Raw genomic sequence first — 23366 nt, forward strand, 5'->3', positions numbered from 1 at the left:
GACCCCAATCGTAGGGAGGGACTGGTGAAATCGCTCCAAGTGCGGAAAGTCGGTCGAGAGTGGAAGCGACAGCTTCTTGCTTGTAACTGGATCCGCAAGGAGAGAAAAGGAACCTGTCTCTGGGAGGATGGACAAAATCCAATGCGTAGCCGTGCTTTAGAATATCCAGGACCCACTGGTCCGATGTAATTTGGACCCACTCGCTGTAAAAGAGAGAGATCCGGCCCCCCAGCCGGGGAACCGGGTCGTGGGTCCGACTGGCATCATTGGTTTGTCTTGAAGGAGGAGGAATTAGAGGAACCCCGTCCCTGACCCTCCCTGCCGGGACGGCGCCCTCGAAAGGGCCTGTTCCAGGAACCTGAACGTGAGGATGGGTTCCGAGGAGCTTGTTGACGAGTGTTTCGTGTCCTCCGCTGATTCCTGTATCGAGATCTGGAAGAAGAGTAGGAAAACCTTGAGGATCGTGGACGATCTTCCGGAAGCTTATGCACTGAATTCTCATTCAAAGATTTAATGATCTGATCCAAATCTTCCCCAAAAAGGAATTTACCCTTGAAGGGAAGGGATCCCAGGCGCGTTTTAGAGGATGCGTCCGCGGACCAGTTTCGCAGCCAGAGAAGGCGTCGAGCTGAGACTGCCGCTACCATGGAACGGGCGAGGACTCTGAGTAGGTCATAAAAGGCATCCGCCCCATATGCCATCACGGCTTCCAGCCGATCCGCCTGTAGGGCCTCAGCATCTGGTAACTCCTGCGAGGTAAGCAACTGCTGTACCCAGCGTAAACCTGCTCTCTGAGCAAGAGCACTGCAAATGGACGCTCGCATGCCTAGTGCGGAAACTTCAAAAATCCTTTTGAGAAAGACTTCCAATTTTCTATCCTGAGTGTCTTTCAGAGCCGTACCTCCCGTGACCGGTATGGTAGTGTGTTTGGTCACTGCTGATACAGCCGAGTCCACGGCGGGAACTTTGAGGATGTCCAGAAAATCCTGTGGGAGTGGGTAGAGCTTCTCCATAGCTCTACTAACTCTGAGGGTTGCCTCAGGAGTATCCCACTCACGGGAAATGAGTTGGAGAAAAGAAGGGTGAGTGGGAAAAGACTTGGCCAAAGGCCTTAAACCCGCAAGGAGAGGGTCACCTTTCCTTACGTTTGGTTGTGGTCCAACAGGCTCAGGAGGGGGGTCGATGTCCATTTCCGTCAAAATATGAGGGATCAGGTCCTCCAATTCCTCTGACTGGAAAATACGTAGAATCCTTGGATCATCTCCCTCCAGATGAGAAAGCAAAGTGGGATCATCTCCCGAAGGATCTCCCGGAGGGTCCCCCCCTGAGCACGAAACCGGGGGTGGAGGTACAGCTGAGGGATCCTTGGAAGGCTGAGGTGGAGCGCCAGAAGGAGAGGAAATCCCTTGGGAGGGGGAATCCCCCTGCAATGATGAAAGGCGGGCCAACTTTGGGGGAGGGGGGACAGAGAAGTCTGAAGAAGCATCCTTGAAATGCAAAAAAGCTTTGTGCATCAGAACAACGAACTCCGGTGAAAAAGCAGAAAATCCTCCGGAGGGGGCCCCTGAGGCCTCACCCTCTCGGTGACTGGGGTCTGCTGAGGTCCGCTGAGTTCTCGAAGGGAGTGCTGAAATAATCGGGGAGTCCTCCTCTGATAACCCCGCTTCCGAGTCTGACATTAAAATGGCTGCCGTTTCTGTGCTGAGCGGGAACGGGGCCTGTCTTTTTCTCAAATCGCGGTCCACCATTCCCTCGGCGTCCCCCTCAGCCGGACATGTTTCCCCATCGGGGAGGCAGCCCGAGCAACGCCCCTCCCTGACGATTTTAGCTCCCTGTCGGCCGCATATTACACAGGCCGCCGGGCGCGGCATTGAAAAAAACAATGAGGGGGGAGGGGCGAATAAGCGCGGCAAGTATAGCCTCGCGCTGAGATGACTGCGGGAAATAAAGAGAAAAACTCCCCCCTGCCGACCCAAGAACCGCCGGGGTATCACCTTCCCGGCAGCCGGCGGTCCCGGGGAATGAACTTCGCGGGACCGCGGGTCGACTAGATAGCGTTGTGGGGGGAGGAGGGGGAAAGTGGGGGAGAGGCTGGACCACCAGCGTGCACCCTCCGTCGAAAAACGTCGGCGAAAAAGCGCTGAGGTAACCTGAAAATTAAATTCAAAAAAGCAACACTTACCCCAGTCAAACAGAAACGGAGAGAGAGTAGTAAAGAGAGAGAAAAGAGGCTTGTCAGGAAGCCCCGGTGAGGTAACAAACCGTTACTGCGCTCAATTTCCCTCAATAGAAAATTTTTTTTTTTTTTTTTTTAGACTTTTCCCAAATAAAGAAATTAGCTATAATATAAGAGAAAGTTTTACTTGATCCCTTAAAGCAAAATGAGAGAAAAATTAATAATGAAGATAAAGTTGTGAGGAACCCAAGTTCCACAAACCGCATCTGCTGGAGTCAGAAAGATACTGGGGATGATGACGAGGGTGGTGACGTAGTGTAGCACCTCCCCCAGAAATCTGTTTCTGACTCCATCTGCTGGACAGGGCACATAACCCATCGTCTGGAATGATCCTGGTATGTACAGGGAATTCGGGGCGATGGGTTATGTGCCCTGTCCAGCAGATGGAGTCAGAAACAGATTTCTGGGGGAGGTGCTACACTACGTCACCACCCTCGTCATCATCCCCAGTATCTAGCCTAGCAAAGCCAAGCCCAAGAGGAAGAGAGGGATCAAGTAAATGTATTAACTAAAATTTAAAGTTTGAAAACTGTTAAAGAACAGAATGATAACCTCAACAGAGAACTTATTAACACATAAATATTTGAACAAAACAACTTTGAGTGCTAGAGTGAGTAGAAAAATAAGGAGAGCATAGTCGAGCAGAGATAGCCCACCTTAATTAAAACTTTCAATAGTAATGGGAGGGTGTCTGGAATGATCCATGGTATTACAGGAACGAAAATTAGCAGGTAAGGAATAATTTTCTTTTCCCTGTACATACCAGGATCATTCCAGACGATGGGATGTACCCAAGCTTCCCTCTTATGGGCGGGCCGTGGATAGCCCTGCTCGGATGACTCGATCCCCAAAAGAACCGTCTGATGATGTGGAAACATCCAGACGATAGTGCCTTGCGAAAGTATGGAGAGACTTCCACGTCGCCGCTCTGCAAATCTCCTGGACTGAAACAGAGCTAGACTCTGCCCATGATGCTGCCTGTGCGCGAACGGAATGGGCTTTAACCCCCAAAGGAGGTTGCTTACCGGCCCCAATATAAGCCGAAGCAATTGTCCCCTTCAGCCAGCGAGCAATAGACGTTTTGGATGCCATGTGACCCTTCCTGGGGCCCGACCAGAGAACGAAGAGATGGTCGGAAAGACGAAATTCATTGGTAACTTCCAAATAACGCAACAGACATCGCTTTACATCCAAAAGACGTAAATCCCTGGGTTCGTTTGATTTGAAGGAAGGCAACTCAACTGACTGATTGAGGTGGAAGGCCGAAACCACTTTAGGAAGAAAAGATGGGACCGTGCGGAGAGACACGCCGTCATCTGAAAAACGGAGATACGGTTCTCGACAGGATAGTGCCTGTAGTTCTGAAATGCGTCGCGCTGAACAGATTGCCACCAAGAAGATAGTTTTAAAGGTCAGATCTTTAAGAGAGGAAAATCTTAAGGGTTCAAAAGGTGAACCGCTAAGTGCTCGTAAAACTAAGTTCAGATTCCAGGACGGACAAGGAGGACGTAACGGAGGCTTCAAGTGACGCACCCCTCTAAGGAAGCGACCCACATCCGGATGAGAGGAGAGACGCGATCCTTCGCCACTATATAAGAGGGCGCCCAAAGCCGCGACCTGTACTCGAAGTGAGTTGTAAGAGAGGCTGAGATCTAGTCCTTCCTGAAGGAAGGAGAGAATTTGAGATACGGAAGCATTGGTGGGGTGGATGTCGTGAGATCCGCACCAATTTTCGAAGACCTTCCAAACTCTTATATAAGTGACTGAAGTAGATCTCTTACGAGCTAGTAATAGAGTCGAAATGACCTCCTCCTGGTAGCCTCTGTACCTCAGTTTGCGCCTCTCAAAAGCCAGGCCGCTAGACAGAAGCGATCGGCCTGCTGTAAAAATATGGGTCCCTGCCGAAGTAGGCGTGGAATGTGGCTGAGACGTAGAGGGCCTTCCATGGTTAGGAGAAGAAGATCCGCAAACCACGGTCGACGAGGCCATTCCGGCGCCACTAGGACCACTGGACCGTGGTGATTCTCGATTCTTCGAATCACTTTTCCCACGAGAGGCCACGGTGGAAAGACATAAAGTAGGATGTTCCGCGGCCAAGGCAGGGCTAGAGCATCGATTCCTTCTGCGCCGTGTTCTCTTCTGCGGCTGAAGAAACGCGGAGTCTTTGCATTGCTTGCTGTGGCCATGAGATCCAGGTGGGGAGGACCCCATCGGGAGATTATCAAATCCATTGCCTCCCCCGAGAGTTCCCATTCTCCGGGATCCAGGCGTTGACGACTTAAGAAGTCTGCCTGTATATTGTCTACTCCCGCTATGTGGGAGGCTGCCAAACGCAACAGATGCCTTTCCGCCCAGAGCATTAATTTGTCCGCTTCCAAGGATACTTGAAGACTTCGTGTGCCCCCCTGTCTGTTGATGTAAGACACCGTGGTCGCATTGTCGGAAAGGACCCTGACAGCTCTGTGAAGCAACCGAGGAAGGAACCCTTTTAACGCCAGACGTACCGCTCTGGTCTCCAGACGATTGATGGGCCACCGGGCTTGTTCCACCGTCCATTGACCTTGTAGAGAGCTCTCCTGACAGACCGCCCCCCATCCTGATAGACTGGCATCCGTGGTGACCACTATCCATTCTGGTATGTCCAGAGATACTCCTTGAGCTAGGTTTCGGTATTCTAGCCACCAGTGGAGACTGTGGACGGTATCCATCGGAATTGGGAGTACCATCTGGTAGTCTTGTGAGGACGGTTTCCATCTGGAGAGCAGAGACCTTTGAAGAGGGCGGAGGTGGGCAAAGGCCCAAGGAACAAGATCGATAGTGGAGGCCATCGTGCCCAGGAGCTGAAGGTAATCCCATGATGTGGGTTCTTGAAGATCCAAGAATCGGAGAACCTGATCGCGAAGGGACTGAGCCCTTTCTTTCTTGAGGAATACCATGCCCTGTTTCGTGTCGAAATGTGCTCCCAGGAATTCCAGGGACTGGGAAGGAACTAGGTGACTCTTGGCATAGTTGACAATCCACCCGAGAGACTGGAGCATGCGGAGCACTATTCTGACCATCCGGCAACCCTGGTCCCATGACTTCGCTCGTATGAGCCAATCGTCCAGGTAAGGGTGTACCAGAACGCCCTGCCGGCGCAATGCAGCTGCCACCACTACCATGATTTTCGTGAAGACTCGTGGAGCCGTCGCTAGACCGAAAGGTAAGGCCCGGAACTGAAAATGTTGACCTAAGATCTTGAATCTTAGGTAGCGCTGATGATCCTTGAGAATAGGAATATGCAAGTAGGCCTCGGTGAGATCCAAGGAAGCTAGAAATTCTCCTCGATGTACCGCTGCTAGAACCGACCGAAGAGTCTCCATGCGAAAACGGGGGATTCGTAGAGACCTGTTCACCATCTTGAGGTCCAGGATGGGACGAAAAGTACCCTCCTTCTTTGGGACAACAAAATAGATGGAGTAATGACCTCGACCCCAATCGTAGGGAGGGACTGGTGAAATCGCTCCAAGTGCGGAAAGTCGGTCGAGAGTGGAAGCGACAGCTTCTTGCTTGTAACTGGATCCGCAAGGAGAGAAAAGGAACCTGTCTCTGGGAGGATGGACAAAATCCAATGCGTAGCCGTGCTTTAGAATATCCAGGACCCACTGGTCCGATGTAATTTGGACCCACTCGCTGTAAAAGAGAGAGATCCGGCCCCCCAGCCGGGGAACCGGGTCGTGGGTCCGACTGGCATCATTGGTTTGTCTTGAAGGAGGAGGAATTAGAGGAACCCCGTCCCTGACCCTCCCTGCCGGGACGGCGCCCTCGAAAGGGCCTGTTCCAGGAACCTGAACGTGAGGATGGGTTCCGAGGAGCTTGTTGACGAGTGTTTCGTGTCCTCCGCTGATTCCTGTATCGAGATCTGGAAGAAGAGTAGGAAAACCTTGAGGATCGTGGACGATCTTCCGGAAGCTTATGCACTGAATTCTCATTCAAAGATTTAATGATCTGATCCAAATCTTCCCAAAAAGGAATTTACCCTTGAAGGGAAGGGATCCCAGGCGCGTTTTAGAGGATGCGTCCGCGGACCAGTTTCGCAGCCAGAGAAGGCGTCGAGCTGAGACTGCCGCTACCATGGAACGGGCGAGGACTCTGAGTAGGTCATAAAAGGCATCCGCCCCATATGCCATCACGGCTTCCAGCCGATCCGCCTGTAGGGCCTCAGCATCTGGTAACTCCTGCGAGGTAAGCAACTGCTGTACCCAGCGTAAACCTGCTCTCTGAGCAAGAGCACTGCAAATGGACGCTCGCATGCCTAGTGCGGAAACTTCAAAAATCCTTTTGAGAAAGACTTCCAATTTTCTATCCTGAGTGTCTTTCAGAGCCGTACCTCCCGTGACCGGTATGGTAGTGTGTTTGGTCACTGCTGATACAGCCGAGTCCACGGCGGGAACTTTGAGGATGTCCAGAAAATCCTGTGGGAGTGGGTAGAGCTTCTCCATAGCTCTACTAACTCTGAGGGTTGCCTCAGGAGTATCCCACTCACGGGAAATGAGTTGGAGAAAGAAGGGTGAGTGGGAAAAGACTTGGCCAAAGGCCTTAAACCCGCAAGGAGAGGGTCACCTTTCCTTACGTTTGGTTGTGGTCCAACAGGCTCAGGAGGGGGGTCGATGTCCATTTCCGTCAAAATATGAGGGATCAGGTCCTCCAATTCCTCTGACTGGAAAATACGTAGAATCCTTGGATCATCTCCCTCCAGATGAGAAAGCAAAGTGGGATCATCTCCCGAAGGATCTCCCGGAGGGTCCCCCCCTGAGCACGAAACCGGGGGTGGAGGTACAGCTGAGGGATCCTTGGAAGGCTGAGGTGGAGCGCCAGAAGGAGAGGAAATCCCTTGGGAGGGGGAATCCCCCTGCAATGATGAAAGGCGGGCCAACTTTGGGGGAGGGGGGACAGAGAAGTCTGAAGAAGCATCCTTGAAATGCTAAAAAGCTTTGTGCATCAGAACAACGAACTCCGGTGAAAAAGCAGAAAATCCTCCGGAGGGGGCCCCTGAGGCCTCACCCTCTCGGTGACTGGGGTCTGCTGAGGTCCGCTGAGTTCTCGAAGGGAGTGCTGAAATAATCGGGGAGTCCTCCTCTGATAACCCCGCTTCCGAGTCTGACATTAAAATGGCTGCCGTTTCTGTGCTGAGCGGGAACGGGGCCTGTCTTTTTCTCAAATCGCGGTCCACCATTCCCTCGGCGTCCCCCTCAGCCGGACATGTTTCCCCATCGGGGAGGCAGCCCGAGCAACGCCCCTCCCTGACGATTTTAGCTCCCTGTCGGCCGCATATTACACAGGCCGCCGGGCGCGGCATTGAAAAAAACAATGAGGGGGGAGGGGCGAATAAGCGCGGCAAGTATAGCCTCGCGCTGAGATGACTGCGGGAAATAAAGAGAAAAACTCCCCCCTGCCGACCCAAGAACCGCCGGGGTATCACCTTCCCGGCAGCCGGCGGTCCCGGGGAATGAACTTCGCGGGACCGCGGGTCGACTAGATAGCGTTGTGGGGGGAGGAGGGGGAAAGTGGGGGAGAGGCTGGACCACCAGCGTGCACCCTCCGTCGAAAAACGTCGGCGAAAAAGCGCTGAGGTAACCTGAAAATTAAATTCAAAAAAGCAACACTTACCCCAGTCAAACAGAAACGGAGAGAGAGTAGTAAAGAGAGAGAAAAGAGGCTTGTCAGGAAGCCCCGGTGAGGTAACAAACCGTTACTGCGCTCAATTTCCCTCAATAGAAAATTTTTTTTTTTTTTTTTTTAGACTTTTCCCAAATAAAGAAATTAGCTATAATATAAGAGAAAGTTTTTACTTGATCCCTTAAAGCAAAATGAGAGAAAAATTAATAATGAAGATAAAGTTGTGAGGAACCCAAGTTCCACAAACCGCATCTGCTGGAGTCAGAAAGATACTGGGGATGATGACGAGGGTGGTGACGTAGTGTAGCACCTCCCCCAGAAATCTGTTTCTGACTCCATCTGCTGGACAGGGCACATAACCCATCGTCTGGAATGATCCTGGTATGTACAGGGAATTCGGGGCGGCCAAAAAAAAATCGGCCCGAACCGCAGGAAAACTAAATTTCCCATGGCGAACCGATAACGAAGGCTGAATCACATCTCTAATTGGCATCCCATTAATGGTCAAGACATGCTACTGAAGAAACAGAAGAGACAAACAGAGCTGCCAACTTGTCTATAGACACATGAGAAATCTTTATAAAGAATGTCCTTCAAAACAAGTAAAGTGAACAAGTTCAATGATGTAATAAAATTGGGTAAAGAAATACTTGCTACTGTCTGGAAGGTCTACATTGTATTCAGAGCTACCGAACCCTTACTCTGCTTAGCAGTTTTCAAAATACCAGAGTCTAAATTTCCTGCCTTTGAAATTAAAAATGTTTCTAAAAACGTTAAATACTGCCCATTCTTTTCCAATCCTTGAATTTTAGTAGCATTTTCTAGGTAACGTTACAGGTGATAGTATAATGGTTACAGCTAACTAAATTGAAACACTCTGGATAAGAAGAATGGAACCAAATGAGGACTTTTGGATTGCAATTGATGGAACTTAGATTCCATTTATAAAGTCAGTTCATAGTCTGGAGGGAGAGATTAAATTAGGAATTGCTATGGATGAGCTATTGGATTTTCAGTTTCAACAATGGCAGAATCTTCCTTTGTCTCATTTCATATGATCTGTCATATTTCTGTATCTGACTCACGAGAATTTAATCTCTGTGGTGTAAGCATTAGACTGAATAATCCAACTGTGTTGCCACTATGTTGGGTTCCCACAAAATGCTGTTAAGAGATTACAGATGGCCCAGAACACTGCAATGAGAATTTTGAGAGATCTTAATTAAAAAAAAAAAAAGAAAGTGATATTTCTCCTCTTGAAAAGTCTGCATTGGTTGCAAGTAGAAGTATGTTGTAAATTTACAGTCTTCAACGTAAAGTGTTAAAGGCCTCGGACTTAGATATTTGAGAGACAACATAGCTCTTTTTGTAACTTAAAAAGAAACTTTTGCTCTTCTCAGAGGCTGTTGGTGCTCCTATTCTCCACCAGTCAGCTCGATTACAGAGTACAAGGAGCTGTGCTTTTTTCTGTGCTGTCACCAGTATTGTGGGATAGTTTGCCTGTGGTCATTCATTTACAAAATGACTACTCTGTTTCATAAGGCTGTGAAGACATGGCTATTCCAACAAATAGCTGAGGATGTCTGGAATTAAGTGGTTTGTAATTACTGAATTTTTTAATATTATGTTAAGAATGTTTTTATATGGAGGAGGGTAGTAGTATGGTATTTGTTTTATGATTGTATTGTACGGTTATTGGTTACTGTATTCATGAATAGCTATGGGCTTGTTTGGAATACAGCACTAAAGTAAAAAATATACAATGTACATCACTAAAGTTAAAAGGGTTTTCAATTTTTCTCTGAAATTAATATCCAAAAGGTGCATGTGTGCACAAGTAAGAGAGAAGGGAACTACAAATCAAAACATTTGAAAGTGATAGTTTAATTTGTATAACATTTGGCAAGTACAAATATTTCAGGACCTCATGCTCTCCCAGCACAATTATCCAGATGTACAAACCCCACCCCAAACACACTTGTTCACCAAGCCAGCTGACACACATGGGTAAAATCCAGATCCCAGTATAAATGTGGAAACGTCTATCTGCATATAATAAATGTAAATGCGCATGGAAAGGTACAGTTCATAGAGACTTCTAGGAATACTACCTGTCCCAAACCTAATTCAAAAGGAAATATCTAGGACCTACTAAACACATCCAAGTTTAAATGACAAGTAAGCAATCATATTCAGAAATAACCTATAACAGAAAAGCAGAACTCAGACACAAATCAGACAGAGTACTATAAAAAAAACCACATATATAAGATTTTTAACAAGCATTTGAAACCAAAATGCCTTTACAGTAACTATCAGGTCGATACAGTAAGGCCGCGTTAGAAAGAGTGCGGCAGTGCCGGGCGCACCCTCGCTTGCCGCACGCACAATTCTGTTCACATACCGCTCGATACTCTATTTAAATTGCTTGCAAATGCAAGCCGCATCTGCGAAGCGTTAGGCCCGCGCAACCCATTTTACTGTATAGGCGCTTAATCCTATCGATTTTTCACTGCTCCCAGTTGTGTATTTCCCTGTTTTATTGTAACTGCAACGTTTTTCGTTCCGCACTTGTTAATGTTTTTATTGTATCTTCTTTTTACACCCCTTTTGTTAATTGTAAACCGACATGTGATTCTTATCGCGAATGCCGGTATAGAAAAACACAAAATTGCACGGCGGGCGAGAGGGCGCGCGTTCATCCAGGCAGCGGCGGTGGGAGCCGGCGGGTGTGCATTCATCCAGGCGGAGGGAGCTGGCAGCGAAAGCGGCCTCCAGCAGCCCCAGCCGGCAATGAATGAATGCACGCCTGTGTGACAGGTACCAGGAAGTGGATGGTTCCCCCCCCTCCCGAAGCAAGGCACAGGGCGAAAATTTACACAAAATGGAATAAAGTGTAAAAAAAGTAAACTTACTGTCGGGAGCCGGCGGGCGTGCATTCGAGGCGGGAGCGAGTTCATCGAGGCAGGAGCACGTGCTGTCATCGAGGCAGGAGCCGGCGGGCGCGCGTTCATCCAGGCAGCGGCGGCGGGAGCCGGCGGGCGCGCGTTCATCCAGGCAGCGGCGGTGGGAGCCGGCGGCGAAAGCGGCCTCCAGCAGCCCCAGCCGGCAGTGAATGAATGCGCGCCTGTCTTTGCCCGTGCAATTTCGGCGCTCAAGGCGTGATGTCACGACGCTTGACGTCACGGCATGTGACGCTGGCGTTCGCTAACGCACTGCCTTGAGCGCCGAAATTGCACGGGCGTACACAGGCGCGCATTCATTCACTGCCGGCTGGGGCTGCTAGAGGCCGCTTTCGTCGCCGGCTCCCTCCGCCTGGATGAACGCGCGCCGGCTCCCGCCGCCGCCTGGATGAACGCGCGCCCGCCGGCTCCCGCCTCGATGACCGCCCGCCCGCGTGGAGATGGGGGATTCGGAAAGTGACATCCAAGGTATTTATAACAACTTTACCAACAACTTGTTTTAAGTTCATTTAAGGAATTGCATGTATAGTGCAATGATTCACAATATCATGTTAAAAAACCAAAAAAAAGGGGGGGGGGGGGGCTAGCCGACAATAATAAAATAGACATGGACAGTAAATAAGAGATTAAAAGCTGCCCTTTCATATATTTAATGGTTTAAAGGTTTTTAGGTTTTCTTTTGAGGGAAAGTTTGCCGTCTACCCTTAACCCTTGCCTCTAACGCAGGGGTAGGGGTAGGCGGTAAGTTAGCAGGTTAAACGCGCGGCAAAATGGCAGGGTAAAATAGCGATAGTCTGGGCGCGCGTTACTGTATGGGAGGGAATAGCTAATTCGATCGTTTACATCTGATATACATGCCGCGTGCGGAAGGGGTTACCCATGGATTTAAAGAGGCGGTAAGGATGGATTAAAGGGGGATAATGTATCGCGGGTTGGACTAACGCGGCCGAAAAGTGAGTAGAAAGCTGGTTAGGAGCAGGGTAACCGCGGCCGCACTTTACTGTATTGAGCTGTATGATAGCTCTGAGTGGTTCTGATGCTAATTTAAACTTTCCAGTAAATTACTTAAAAAATATTTTATGTTTTCTCTATTTTAAAAAAAAATAATCTCTGATAAATGTTACAAGACATTAGCTTGGTCCACTTTGATGGATGGTACTGGATTTTGCCAGCATTCTGTTTCTATTCTAGTGGTAATGCTACAGACAGTGCCTTGGATCCAAACATTTCACAGTAGCTTATTACAGTGGTGTAAAGTTTATACAGATCCAAGTACAAAGAATACATGGAGATGTAAATTTCACACTATACAGGTTTCACAGGTGGTTTCCCTAATGAATTTTATCTGGATTTTAATGGGACATCCATCACTCCTTAAATTGAGTGTTCATACTCTGGTAATGGCAGAGGGGAAGTGAGGGGGTAGGAAGGGGTTCAATCGATTGTGACTTGGTCAAGAGGTGGAGGCTTTGCCCTCCCCAAAAAGATCAAAAAGCATCAATATGTTTCCCCCTCCATCATTAAATGTTTGTTGTTTTGTTTTTTAAGTACTTTGTGCTCCTCTTCTCAAAAGCAGTTATCCATCTGCTTAAAGGTGCAAGGCATCACAGAGATTCAAGTTGTTACATCTGCCTACAACAGATGGGGAAATCTAAGTTTAATAAGCAGCTTAAAACTGAGAATCTCTTGAGTTTAATGGATGAAAGCCCCCCACCCCCCCAGTTTAACTTTATTGTGTTGTAGTGGTGGGGGATTTTTCCCCCTATTATCCTCATCTCCCTAAACAGGGGCACTACCAATTCCTTCACAAAATCTGAACAGATACATAAATATTTTGTGCATCTTAATGACAGTGTTTGATTACCCTTAAAGATTAAAAAAAATAAGACTAGGAATAGATTTAACAATAATTCAACAGAATATTTACTTCTTTTTTAAGAAGAGTTTTTCCAATATGTACAGTAAAAAAAAAAAAGACAGGTTATTCTTCCTACAAGGAAAAAACATGCTTAGTAGGAAATAAGGTTCCCTGAAAACATACGACAAAATAAATATTTATAGCACTGACTGGTGTTCGCATTGCATCACTCCATTAACTTCCTCGAAAGCTCAAGATGTATTTACTTACATCAAGATCTGATACAATTGGCATTACCAAAATACACACACGCGTATGTACCTAACCTCTAGACCAGCCGAAACCGATAATGTTACACTATACACCTACAGCACAAGAAAAAGTAAGATTGTTTCACTTCGTCTTAAGCCTCCTTCATGTAATTAGATCCCCCAAATATAACGCCAAAAGAAAATACATTATGCAAAAATAAAACCTTTCCGGATTTATGATGGAGGTGGGGGAGTCTATAAAGCGATTTTTTTTTGTGGGGGAAGGGGCTCTGCGAGAAGCCCACCGACCCAGTTGCGAGAAATGTAACTTATAAAAAGTCCATGGTCACGCAGGAAGCTTAACTGCTCCTAGGAAACCTAAGACGTGAGAGCACTCGAATCCTAATGTCATTATTTAATAGGATTGTTCGGGGGGGGGGGGGGGCGTGGGGGGAAGATAAGTAGTGGTTAAACTCCTAGTTTACATTACCATATTCACCTCTTTATACACACACAAAAAGTAACCCAGGTTTCCTAATCCCTTCACGAAACAAAACTGCAAATTAAAAATGTTACCAACATTGGATGACCTTAAACACACACACAACACACCCCTCCCCCTCCTACTTTGTATTTACAAATCCGGGGTGAGGAAGAAGCAAACGTATGTGGACATTTGCAGCATCACCCATGTTTTAAGGAACTTCCCTAATCCAAAAACACAACTCCTGCGAATAAAAGCAGGACGGGATAACAAAAGTTCGTGGGGGATCGATGGATCAGATGCGCCTCAGCTCCTTTTCAGATCCTGCCGGCTACAGCACTGAAAGCAGATACGCAAATGCTAAAAAAGCCGTGAGAGGCAACCAAGCAGAACAGCATCCTCACCTTTTCAGGCGATTCAAAAAAAAAAAAGTGTACAGTCTCGCATTTGATCTAGATAATAAAAAGAAAACTAAAAGAAAGGCAAATAAATAAAGCCACCCCGATTTCGGCCGGATACAAAGCGCTACAGTCCCCCGGCCCCAGCACTGACCCCGTGCGGGATCGCTTTGAATCGCCGGCAAAAAAAAGCGTGAGGCGGCCAGACCGAGGGAAAGGCTGCAGCTGTTGCGAAGAAAAGACGAAAAGCGCCCCCGGAACCGTTTCGGACGCGGAAAGGAACCTGGGCTTTCCCTTCTCACCACGAGTCAGTAAGGACCTTACAAGCCGCCCCCCCCGTACCCACTCACCCCCTACCAACTTCAACAAGACACCGCGCAAACGCAATATCACACAAACAAAACCCACACAAATTAAAAACTCTCTCAGCCCAAGACCGAAGTAACAGTAAAAAAAAAAAAAAAAAAAAAGCCAACTGGACGAACCACAGGTGCCTCACACAGCAAAAAAAAAAAAAAGTTAGGAAACATTGCCTATAAATTCTTTCAATAAAACCGCAGCCAACTGGAATAAAACTCAGAGCCAGGGTAGATTTCCGGGGCGCAGTCCTTTATCCGGAGAGGGGGGGGGCAGCCGAGCAAGAGAACTTCTAAAGAATAGAGCCGCAGCCCCTCCTCACCTCAATCTCGAAGTCCGGGAGGTGGAAAGCGGTCCGGAACAAGGAGCAGAAGTGAGCGATGGCGGGCACTTCCCACCAGGAGCGGATTTCTTGCAGGGAGACGCCACATTCCTGGGACATTTTCCAGAGTGGTCAGCAGCAGCACGCCACGCTCGCCATACACATGGGACCCTTCTTCCCCCAGCCTCCCACCCTCACCCCGCTCGGGGGGGCTGCGAGGCGGTGAGAAGCAGCGGTGGTCCCGGCCGGAGGTGGTGCGACTGCTTTCTTCCCCCTTCGTTTCCGTCGCGCGAGCCTCCGGCGCCGGGGCAGAGTTCTGTTTATGTGCGGCAGCGACGATGCACGGGGAGCTCGCGGCCGTCGCGCGGACCCATCCTCTCCTGTACAATGTAACAACTCACGCGCTCTCGCTCTCTCTAGCGCCGCTGGGGGGAAACAGATGGGAGCAGTGGGGGGAGCGAGAGAGGGGGGGGGGGGGGATTGGAAGAGCGCACCACCGTGCAGCTCACGAGGAGGGAAGGGGGGTGTGACTCTCCACAACACAAACAAGCATCTCCCCTTTCATCCCCCTCCCAAAACTAATCCGGTGCAGTCTCACCCCTAATGCTGACCCAGTTCCCGAGAATTTCATCACCCGGCTGTTCCGAAGAAGGCTCGTCAAAAAGAGAGAGAGAGAAACGTTGCACTTTCCTCTTGTCCAGGTGTGCTTGAGGGGTGGTGTAGGACAGAGGGTCTACCCCGTGGTCGCCATGGTAGAGTCCAGTTAAAGGGAACGCTCTCCGGAGAGCTGAAAGGGGGTGGGGACAGAGTCAGGATGCCTAGGAGGCGGGCTACTAGTTTTCATGTGCTGCTTCCTTGAAGCTCATCCGTGGCCTGGGGGTCACTAGGGATCGTCCTTCGGCTTACACAGAAGCAGCAGTACGTGCATGTCCTCTTCTGAGGGGGAGGGGAATTTGCTGCTGCTCGCTACACTGTCTCTTTTTTCTCCGGCCCTTCAGCCCTTGATTTGTGAGCTGCCTGAGAAGGGACCTTAACTTTATAATGTCCATTGCCTGGGGTCTCTCGTTTCCTGGGAGGGAGGCAGGGTATGGATATTTTTGATCACCACTAAGAAAGACAGTGTGTGGGCTTGTTTTTTTTTATCACCATTAATGACCTCACACTGCCCTCCTCCCAGGAAACTGGAGACCCTGAGCAAAGGAGAATATAAAATTGTTCTCCCATGGATATGTCTCCTGCACACCTATTCTTCTCCCACTGAGTCAAATGGAAAGTGTCTGTTAGATACCTGCGGATTCACATGTGTAGGATTAAGTTCCAAAGGCCTCAGAATAATTTCAAATTGGAGACTTCTAATGTGTACTTTCCACAGGTTGGTTCAATATTGTGTTCCCTGTGGTATAAGCAATCACAGTGTATAAACCATCAAGATCCACTTGCAATATTAATTAAATTTACTGTAAGTGTTTGAAACATTCTTTGGGTTACTATTTTTCGTGCATGAAACCCCCCAGGAGTTGTTTCATGTGTAATTTTGTTGGAGTCCCCCTCAGTTTCAGTGCCGTACCATCCATCTAATGTACCTGTCTACAACTGATCTTAAAACATTCCTAAACATCGTCCAGCATCAATCTGGAAGCACCTAGAGGCTATGAGGAAAACAATCTCTTAACTCCAAACACTTTTTGTAAATGTATAGGGCCTAGGGAGAGTAATTTTCAGTAGCCTATGTAGGACCTGAATTTTCAAAGCAAATCTATGAATCTAAGTCCACTCTAAAAATACACAGTAGGTATACCTGCTCCATACTTTTACATGCAAATTATCAAAAGATCAAAAATGTGCATAATCCCAATTCTGCCCCAACTCCACCTTTTTAATATGCGTGTAACAGTACGCATGAAATCGTGCTCCAAGTGCACTTTTACGTCCATACCCACCAGCGCTAATTTCAAAGAGCCACTTGTTTTATGGGCATAATTGTCTTTGACAATTACCCCTGTGATGTGCATGAGTGAGACTGGATTATGATTTTGTAAAGGACCCTTAGTAATATAGTTAATTTGAAATGGGAACCTGAAGGACACCTTGAAAGCCTAATATGGACAAGTGCAAAGTGATGCACGTGGGGGTAAAATAATCCAAATTATAGATACACAGTGCTGGGTTCTGTATTAGGAAAAGGTTCTTGGCATCATTGTGGAAAATATATTGAAATCCTCAGTTCAGTGTGCGGCAGTGGGATCTTGCCAGGTACTTGTGATCTGGATTGACCACTGTTAGAAACAGGATACTGGGCTTGATTGACCCTTGGTCTGACCGAGTATGGCAATTTTTATGTTCTTATGTTGTTAGTGCTAAAGATGAAATTAACCGAAAGCAGATTTTAAACACATTTAAGAAAATATTTTTTCAGTCAATACAAATGAAGCTGTGGAATTTGTTGCCAGAGGATATAGTCCAGGTTAATAGCATAGCAGGATTCAAAAAAGGTTTGGACAAGTTTATGAAGGGCAGGTCAATTAACGATTACACTGACATACCAATTTTTAGCAGGCATCTGCTTCAATGATAAAATGTGCCATTCATTATTGATGTTGATGTGCTGAATTCAAATATGACAATTAAAACAGCTGATTAGCTACTGTTTCCATGATACTTAAGTTTTTAAGATAGTGCATAGATAGTAGAGTTCTAATCATAAATTGCAAACTTAGATCTTTTCTTGTATTTATGGTTGCATAATATTTACCTGTTCTGTTTATATAACACTTTAAAAATTTAAAGAGCAAAAGGATTATAGAAATAAAATTTACTATGAAACAAAAGGCCAAAAACTATTCGGGCAGATTTTAAAAGCCCTGCTCGCATAAATCCGCCCGGATTTATGCGAGCAGGGCCTTGCGCGCCGGCGCGCCTATTTTCCAAAGGCCGCCGGCGCGCAAGGCCCTCCAGGAGGCGTAAATCCGTGGATAAAGGTGGGGGGGGGTTTAGATAGGGCCGGGGGGGGGGGGGGTTAGGTAGGGAAAGGGAGGGGAAGGTGAGGGGAGGGCGAAAGAAAGTTCCCTCCGAGGCCGCTCCGATTTCGGAGCGGCCTCGGAGGGAACGGTGACAGGCTGCGTGGCTCGGCGCGCACCGGCTGCCCAAAATCGGCAGCCTTGCGCGCGCCAATCCAGGATTTTAGAAGATATGCGCGGCTACGCGCGTATCTTATAAGATGCAGCGTACTTTTGTTTGCGCCTGGTGCGCAAACAAAAGTACGCAAACGCGCTTTTTAAAAAAATCTACCCCACTATGTATATATATATACATAGTTTAGTCCTTATGAGTGGCTCTTCTTGGCTTATCTCTTGTATTCTTTAAATGGAACATCTTACAGTTCTGCAGTAGTCTACAAGCATTGATGGGCTCCATTTGCCCTGATACCATTTTTACATTGCTGCAATGTCCTGGTGAAATTGCTCACCATGCTCATCGCTCACTGCTCTGCGGTTTGGTAGAAAGATATCTGAATGGGAGTGCAAAAAATGTATCTTTACTGACATGTTGCAGCCAAGGCTTTTGTATGCCTTGAAGAGGTTTTCCATCAACACCTTGTAGTTCTCTGCCTTGTTGTTTCCGAGAAAATTTGTTACCACTAACTTGAATGCTTCCATGCCATCTTTTCCTTGCCTCACAATGCTTGTTAAATGCATCATCCCAAAGAAGTTCACGAATCTGAGGGCCAACAAAGACACCTTCCTTTATCTTAGCTTCATTTAACCTTGGAAATTTATAATCAAGGTACTTAAAGACTTCTTTAGTTTTGTCCATGGCCGTGACAAAGTTTTTCATTAGACCCAGCTTGATGAGAAAGGGTTGTAACAAAATCTTCCTTGATTCAACAAGTGCTGGATGCTGAACACTTTTTCTTCCATGAGTTCTAGGATAACATAATGCAATTCATATCATGTTTGACACAATATGAGCTTCAGATTGCATCATTCATTGTTGTGCCCAAAAAGCAAGTACTGTCCAAACCCAGTCATAGATTTATTCATAGATTCAGTCAAAGATGTACATTAATCATTTCTGGTTTAATCTGAGATCCTTTCCCTTCTTAACTCACTTATCCTCCGCAGTTCTCAAGTTAAAGGTCACATATATTGATCTATTTTTTGCGGCCCCAATCACGTCTCTCGCGATCGGGACCGTGCCCACTTACCCCCGCTCCGGTCCGCGACCAGAATCGCCGGGCTTCAGGCCTGCTAGGCCGCATGGCTGCGGCGTCTCCATGAGGGAGATGCCGCCGAGGCCCGATGCTGGCTCCGACCCCACGCTGCTATGCATGCGCGCGAGGGCAGAACATTTAAAGGTCCAGCACCCAGAAGTGCTGGACCGCCTCCTGGATGACGTCAGACGCCGGCACAGTTCTTAAGCCGGCGTCTGACTCCCTAAATGACGCCTTGCAACGAGGTTCCTCTTCGGAGTGTCTAGTTGCCGTCTGTTCCTGCTGTCCTCGCTGTTCCTCCTGACCTCGCTGTTCCTGCTGTTCCTGTTGTTTCTACTGCCCGGCCCTGCTGTTCCTGCCTTGACCTCAGATCCTCCCTGTGTTCCTGCTCCGGCTCCAGCTCTAGCTCGGGCTGATCCTCGCATCAGTGACTTCCTGGTTCTTGACTCCAGTTTGCTTCTGACCTGCCTTGCCTGCCCCGACCCTCGGACTCTCTTCTCGTCTCATCTCTCGTTGTCTCCTAAGTCCCAGCGGTCCAGATCCCTATGGGCTCCTCCTGGGGGGATCTAGGACTTCCAGGGTGATACCTTCGCTGCTTTCTCCCATCTGCAGTGATCTCCTAAGTCCCAGCGGTCCAGATCCCTACGGGCTCCTCCTGGGGGGATCTAGGACTTCCAGGGTGAAGTGATCTTCGGTGCTTCAGCTTGATTCTGCCTCCCGGCCTGTCCATGATGGAACCCCCCAGTTCATCAGGCCGGCCCAAGGGTCCACCTCAACTCGCTGCCACAACAGTTTGCAAGGCCATGGACCCGGTGGACATGCCTGGCTTGCAAGCCATCCCCGGGATGGCTCAACATCTGCAGCAGCAGCAACACTGCCTCGACGTCCTGGCTGCCACCATCGAGCACTTGGCCAACCGGCTGGATGCGGTCCCACCGGAACCGCCTCCAGTGCCACCTCCACCTCCTACCATGAATATAGTGGCACTAACTCAGCTCCCAGCTCCGACACGGTATGCGGGCGACGCCAAGATGTGCTGAGGGTTCTTAAACCAATGTTACGTCCGGTTTTCTTTGCTTCCAGCCCAATTCACATCCGACTCGATGAAAGTAGCCTACATCTTCTCACTGCTTGATGGAAAGGCCTTGGATTGGGCTTCGACGATGTGGGAATGCCAGGATCCCTTACTGCACGACCTCCAGCAGTTTGTCCTTAACTTCCGATAAGTCTTCGACAAACCCGCACGCCTGTCCATGGCCACGTCAGAGCTACTACAGTTAAGGCAAGGATCTCGACCCCTGGCCGACTACGCCATCGAATTTCGCACCCTCACCATGGAGGTGGGTTGGCGCGACGACTGCTTGCGGGGAGTCTTCCTAGAGGGTCTGGCGGGTCATATAAAAAATGAATTGGCCGCCAGAGACATCCGAGATGACCTCAATGACCTTATTGACATGGCTGGCCGGATTGACTGATGGCTTCAACAGCGGGCTAAAGAGGGGCACCCGCCACGCCGCCCCATATCATTAGCTCCAGCATTCTCCAGGCCTTTGACACTGTCTGCCGCCCCTAGAGCGGTTCCTGCGGTCCCCTCCTCGGAAGAGCCTATGCAGATAGGTCATATGCTGCTGACAGCTGAGGAGAGGAGGAGACGTCGCACGCTGGGCTTATGCCTTTACTGTGGCGGTAAAGGTCATTTGTTAGCACAGTGCAAAGAACGACCGGAAAACGCCAGAGCCTAGGTGGTATGGAGGAGCTACTCCTAGGCTGCGCTGGCTCTGCTCCTCAATGTACAGTCCCTATGACAATAGAATACCCTAGAGGGTATTTCCACACCTTGGCCTTCATAGATTCAGGAGCGGAGGGAAATTTCATCATAGCAGACTTGGTACAACAATTACAATTGCCCACCGTGCCACAGCGTCTTCCGCTACGGGTCACATCTATTCAAGGCACTATGCTCCCTGGAAGCATCTCCGAAGCCACAAGGCCGCTGAAGCTCCAGACGGGAGCCCTACATTCTGAAGAAATCTCCTTCTTGGTGTTGGAGAAAGCAATACACCCAGTGGTGCTGGGCTTGCCCTGGTTGCAGTTACATTCTCCAGTGATTAAGTGGGACACCCTACAACTTGCGCAAGGGAGACCTTTCTGCCTTTCTCATTGCATCGAGACACCCAGACCACCCAGGATATCTATGTTAACCACCGCAGCGTACAAAGACTTCGCGGAAGTGTTTTCTAAGAAAAAAGCAGAGATTCTTCCACGGCACCGACCCTTTGACTGCGTGATAGACTTGCTACCTGGAACCACGCCTCCCCGGGGCAGGGTGTATCCACTATCCCTACCAGAGACTCGTGCCATGTCAGAATATATCACAGAGAATCTTGCTAAGGGGTTCATCCGCCCTTCTCGGTCACCTGATGGAGCAGGGTTTTTCTTCGTGGGGAAGAAAGACGGAATGCTTAGACCGTGTATCGACTACCGTGGGTTAAATGCCATCACCAAGCGGGATCACTACCCACTTCCGTTGATCCCCGAACTCCTGGACAGACTACAGGGAGCCAAACTCTTTATGAAGCTTGACCTACGCAGGGCTTACAATTTAGCCCGCATACGCCCGGGAGACGAATGGAATACTGCTTTTAACACCAGAGACGGGCATTATGAATACCTGGTAATGCCCTTCTGGCTGTGTAATGCTCCGGAAGTCTTCCAGAACCTCATGAACGAGATACTGAGGGACATGTTGAATTCTTATGTCATAGTGTATCTGGACGATGTTCTGATCTACTCTAAAGACCTAGAGTATAACCGACAGCATGTCAAACAAGTGTTGCAAGTCTTGAAAGATAATCATCTATACGCTAAACTCGAAAAGTGCATGTTCGAGTTCAAGTCACTCCCATTCCTGGGATACATAGTGTCGTCGACCGGATTTCAAATGGATCCAGAAAAGGTATCTGCTATTACCAAATGGCCTCGCCCTACGGGAAATCAAGGCGTTACAACGGTTCCTAGGATTTGACAACTTTTACGGGCACTTCATCCCTCATTACTCGTGTAGAGTGGCACCCCTTACTGCATTGACACACAAAGGAGCTGATGCTAAGGTGTGGCCGGAGACCGCTTGCCGGGCCTTTGAGGATCTAAAGCAAGCCTTTCTAACGGACACTTGTCTGTATCATCCCGACCCCCAATGTCCCTTCGTGGTAGAGGTCGATGCCTCTAGTCTCGCAGTAGGAGCCATACTCAGCCAGCATTCGAAATCCGGCCAGTTGCTCCCATGCTCCTATTACTCGAAGAAGTTCTCGCCCGCCGAATGCAATTACAGCATAGGTGATAAAGAACTCTTGGCAATCAAGTTGGCCTTCGAAGAGTGGAGGCAGTGGCTCAAAGGGGCAATCCACCCAGTTATGGTTTACACAGACCATAAGAACCTTGAGTTCCTATCCCAAGCTCAGTGCCTGAATCCCAGGCAAGCCAGATGGTCGCTCTTTTTTTAACCGTTTTAACTTCACTATCGTCCAGCCTCAAAGAATGTCCGAGCCGACGCCTTATCTCGGACTTCGTCCATGGAGGAGGAGGAGGAGAGCCCTCAGTACATCCTAGACCCCGCCAAGGTTCATTTGGCAGCTGTCACCATCGAGTCCCAAGAAAGGACTTTAGTCCCGAAACGCCTACGACAGAGAGTGCTAAGCTGGGCCCATGATTCACTAACCAGGGGGGCATGCCGGACGAGACAGAACATTAGATTTACTGAATCGCTACTACTGGTGGCCCAACCTACGATGTGATGTCCGAACCTATGTGGATTCATGCCCCACATGCGCCAAACCGAAACCAAAAGTCGGGCTTCCCTGGGGCCTATTACAGCCACTTCCAGTACCCACGGAGCCATGGACCCATATAGCCACGGACTTTGTGGTGGATCTGCCAGCATCATTAGGGAAGACTGTGATTTGGGTTATGGTAGACCACTTCTCTAAAATGGCCCACTTTGTGCCGTTGCCTAAGCTGCCATCTGCTCCAGAGCTAGCACTCCTGTTTGCACAGCACATTTTCCGCATCCCCGGCCTTCCACAGGACATAGTGTCAGACCGGGGGCCACAATTTACGGCTCGGTATTGGAAGGCCCTGTGTAAGAGCTTTGGAGTACAGCTCAGTTTTTCCACGGCGTTTCACCCTCAGAGCAACGGTCAAATGGAGCGTATGAATCGTTCGCTGAAGACCTTTCTCCGGGCATTTGTAAATGAGAAGCAGGACAATTGGGTGGAATTACTTCCCTGGGCTGAGTTCTCCTATAACAACCAGATTCACTCTGCAACTGGGAGATCCCCTTTCCAAACAGTTTATGGGAAACAACTTAAGCCACCCTTGCCCTTATCTCTATCAGCTTCCTCACCTGCAGCACAGTTATCAGCTCAGCAACTTCAACGACTGTGGAATTCCATACAGAGCAAGCTCGCTTCAGCTGGCAAAGCGGCAAAGAGGTATGCTGACCAGCATCGGCGACCAGCTCCAGTGTTTCTGCCTGGAGACCGCGTTTGGCTCAGTACGAAGAACATCCATCTGAGGCTACCTTCTAAAAGGTTAGCACCTAAGTTTTGTGGTCCCTTTCGTGTGGCAGAA

At 48.7% G+C, this 23366-nt stretch overlaps 1 protein-coding gene across 1 annotated transcript in view; it reads right to left on the reverse strand.

The window, feature by feature from the left end:
• LOC115090579 (cat eye syndrome critical region protein 2) overlaps positions 1–14961 on the reverse strand; it is a 394336-nt gene extending 379375 nt beyond the window's left edge. The window contains exon 1 of the mRNA XM_029599850.1: positions 14528–14961. Within this exon, the coding sequence (XP_029455710.1) occupies positions 14528–14647 (120 nt within the window). The 5' untranslated portion in view covers positions 14648–14961. The remainder of the gene's footprint in view (positions 1–14527) is intronic.
• Positions 14962–23366: the final 8405 nt, after the last annotated feature.

This window comes from Rhinatrema bivittatum, chromosome 4 (assembly GCF_901001135.1).
Source record: "Rhinatrema bivittatum chromosome 4, aRhiBiv1.1, whole genome shotgun sequence".
NCBI classification, from domain to species: domain Eukaryota; kingdom Metazoa; phylum Chordata; class Amphibia; order Gymnophiona; family Rhinatrematidae; genus Rhinatrema; species Rhinatrema bivittatum.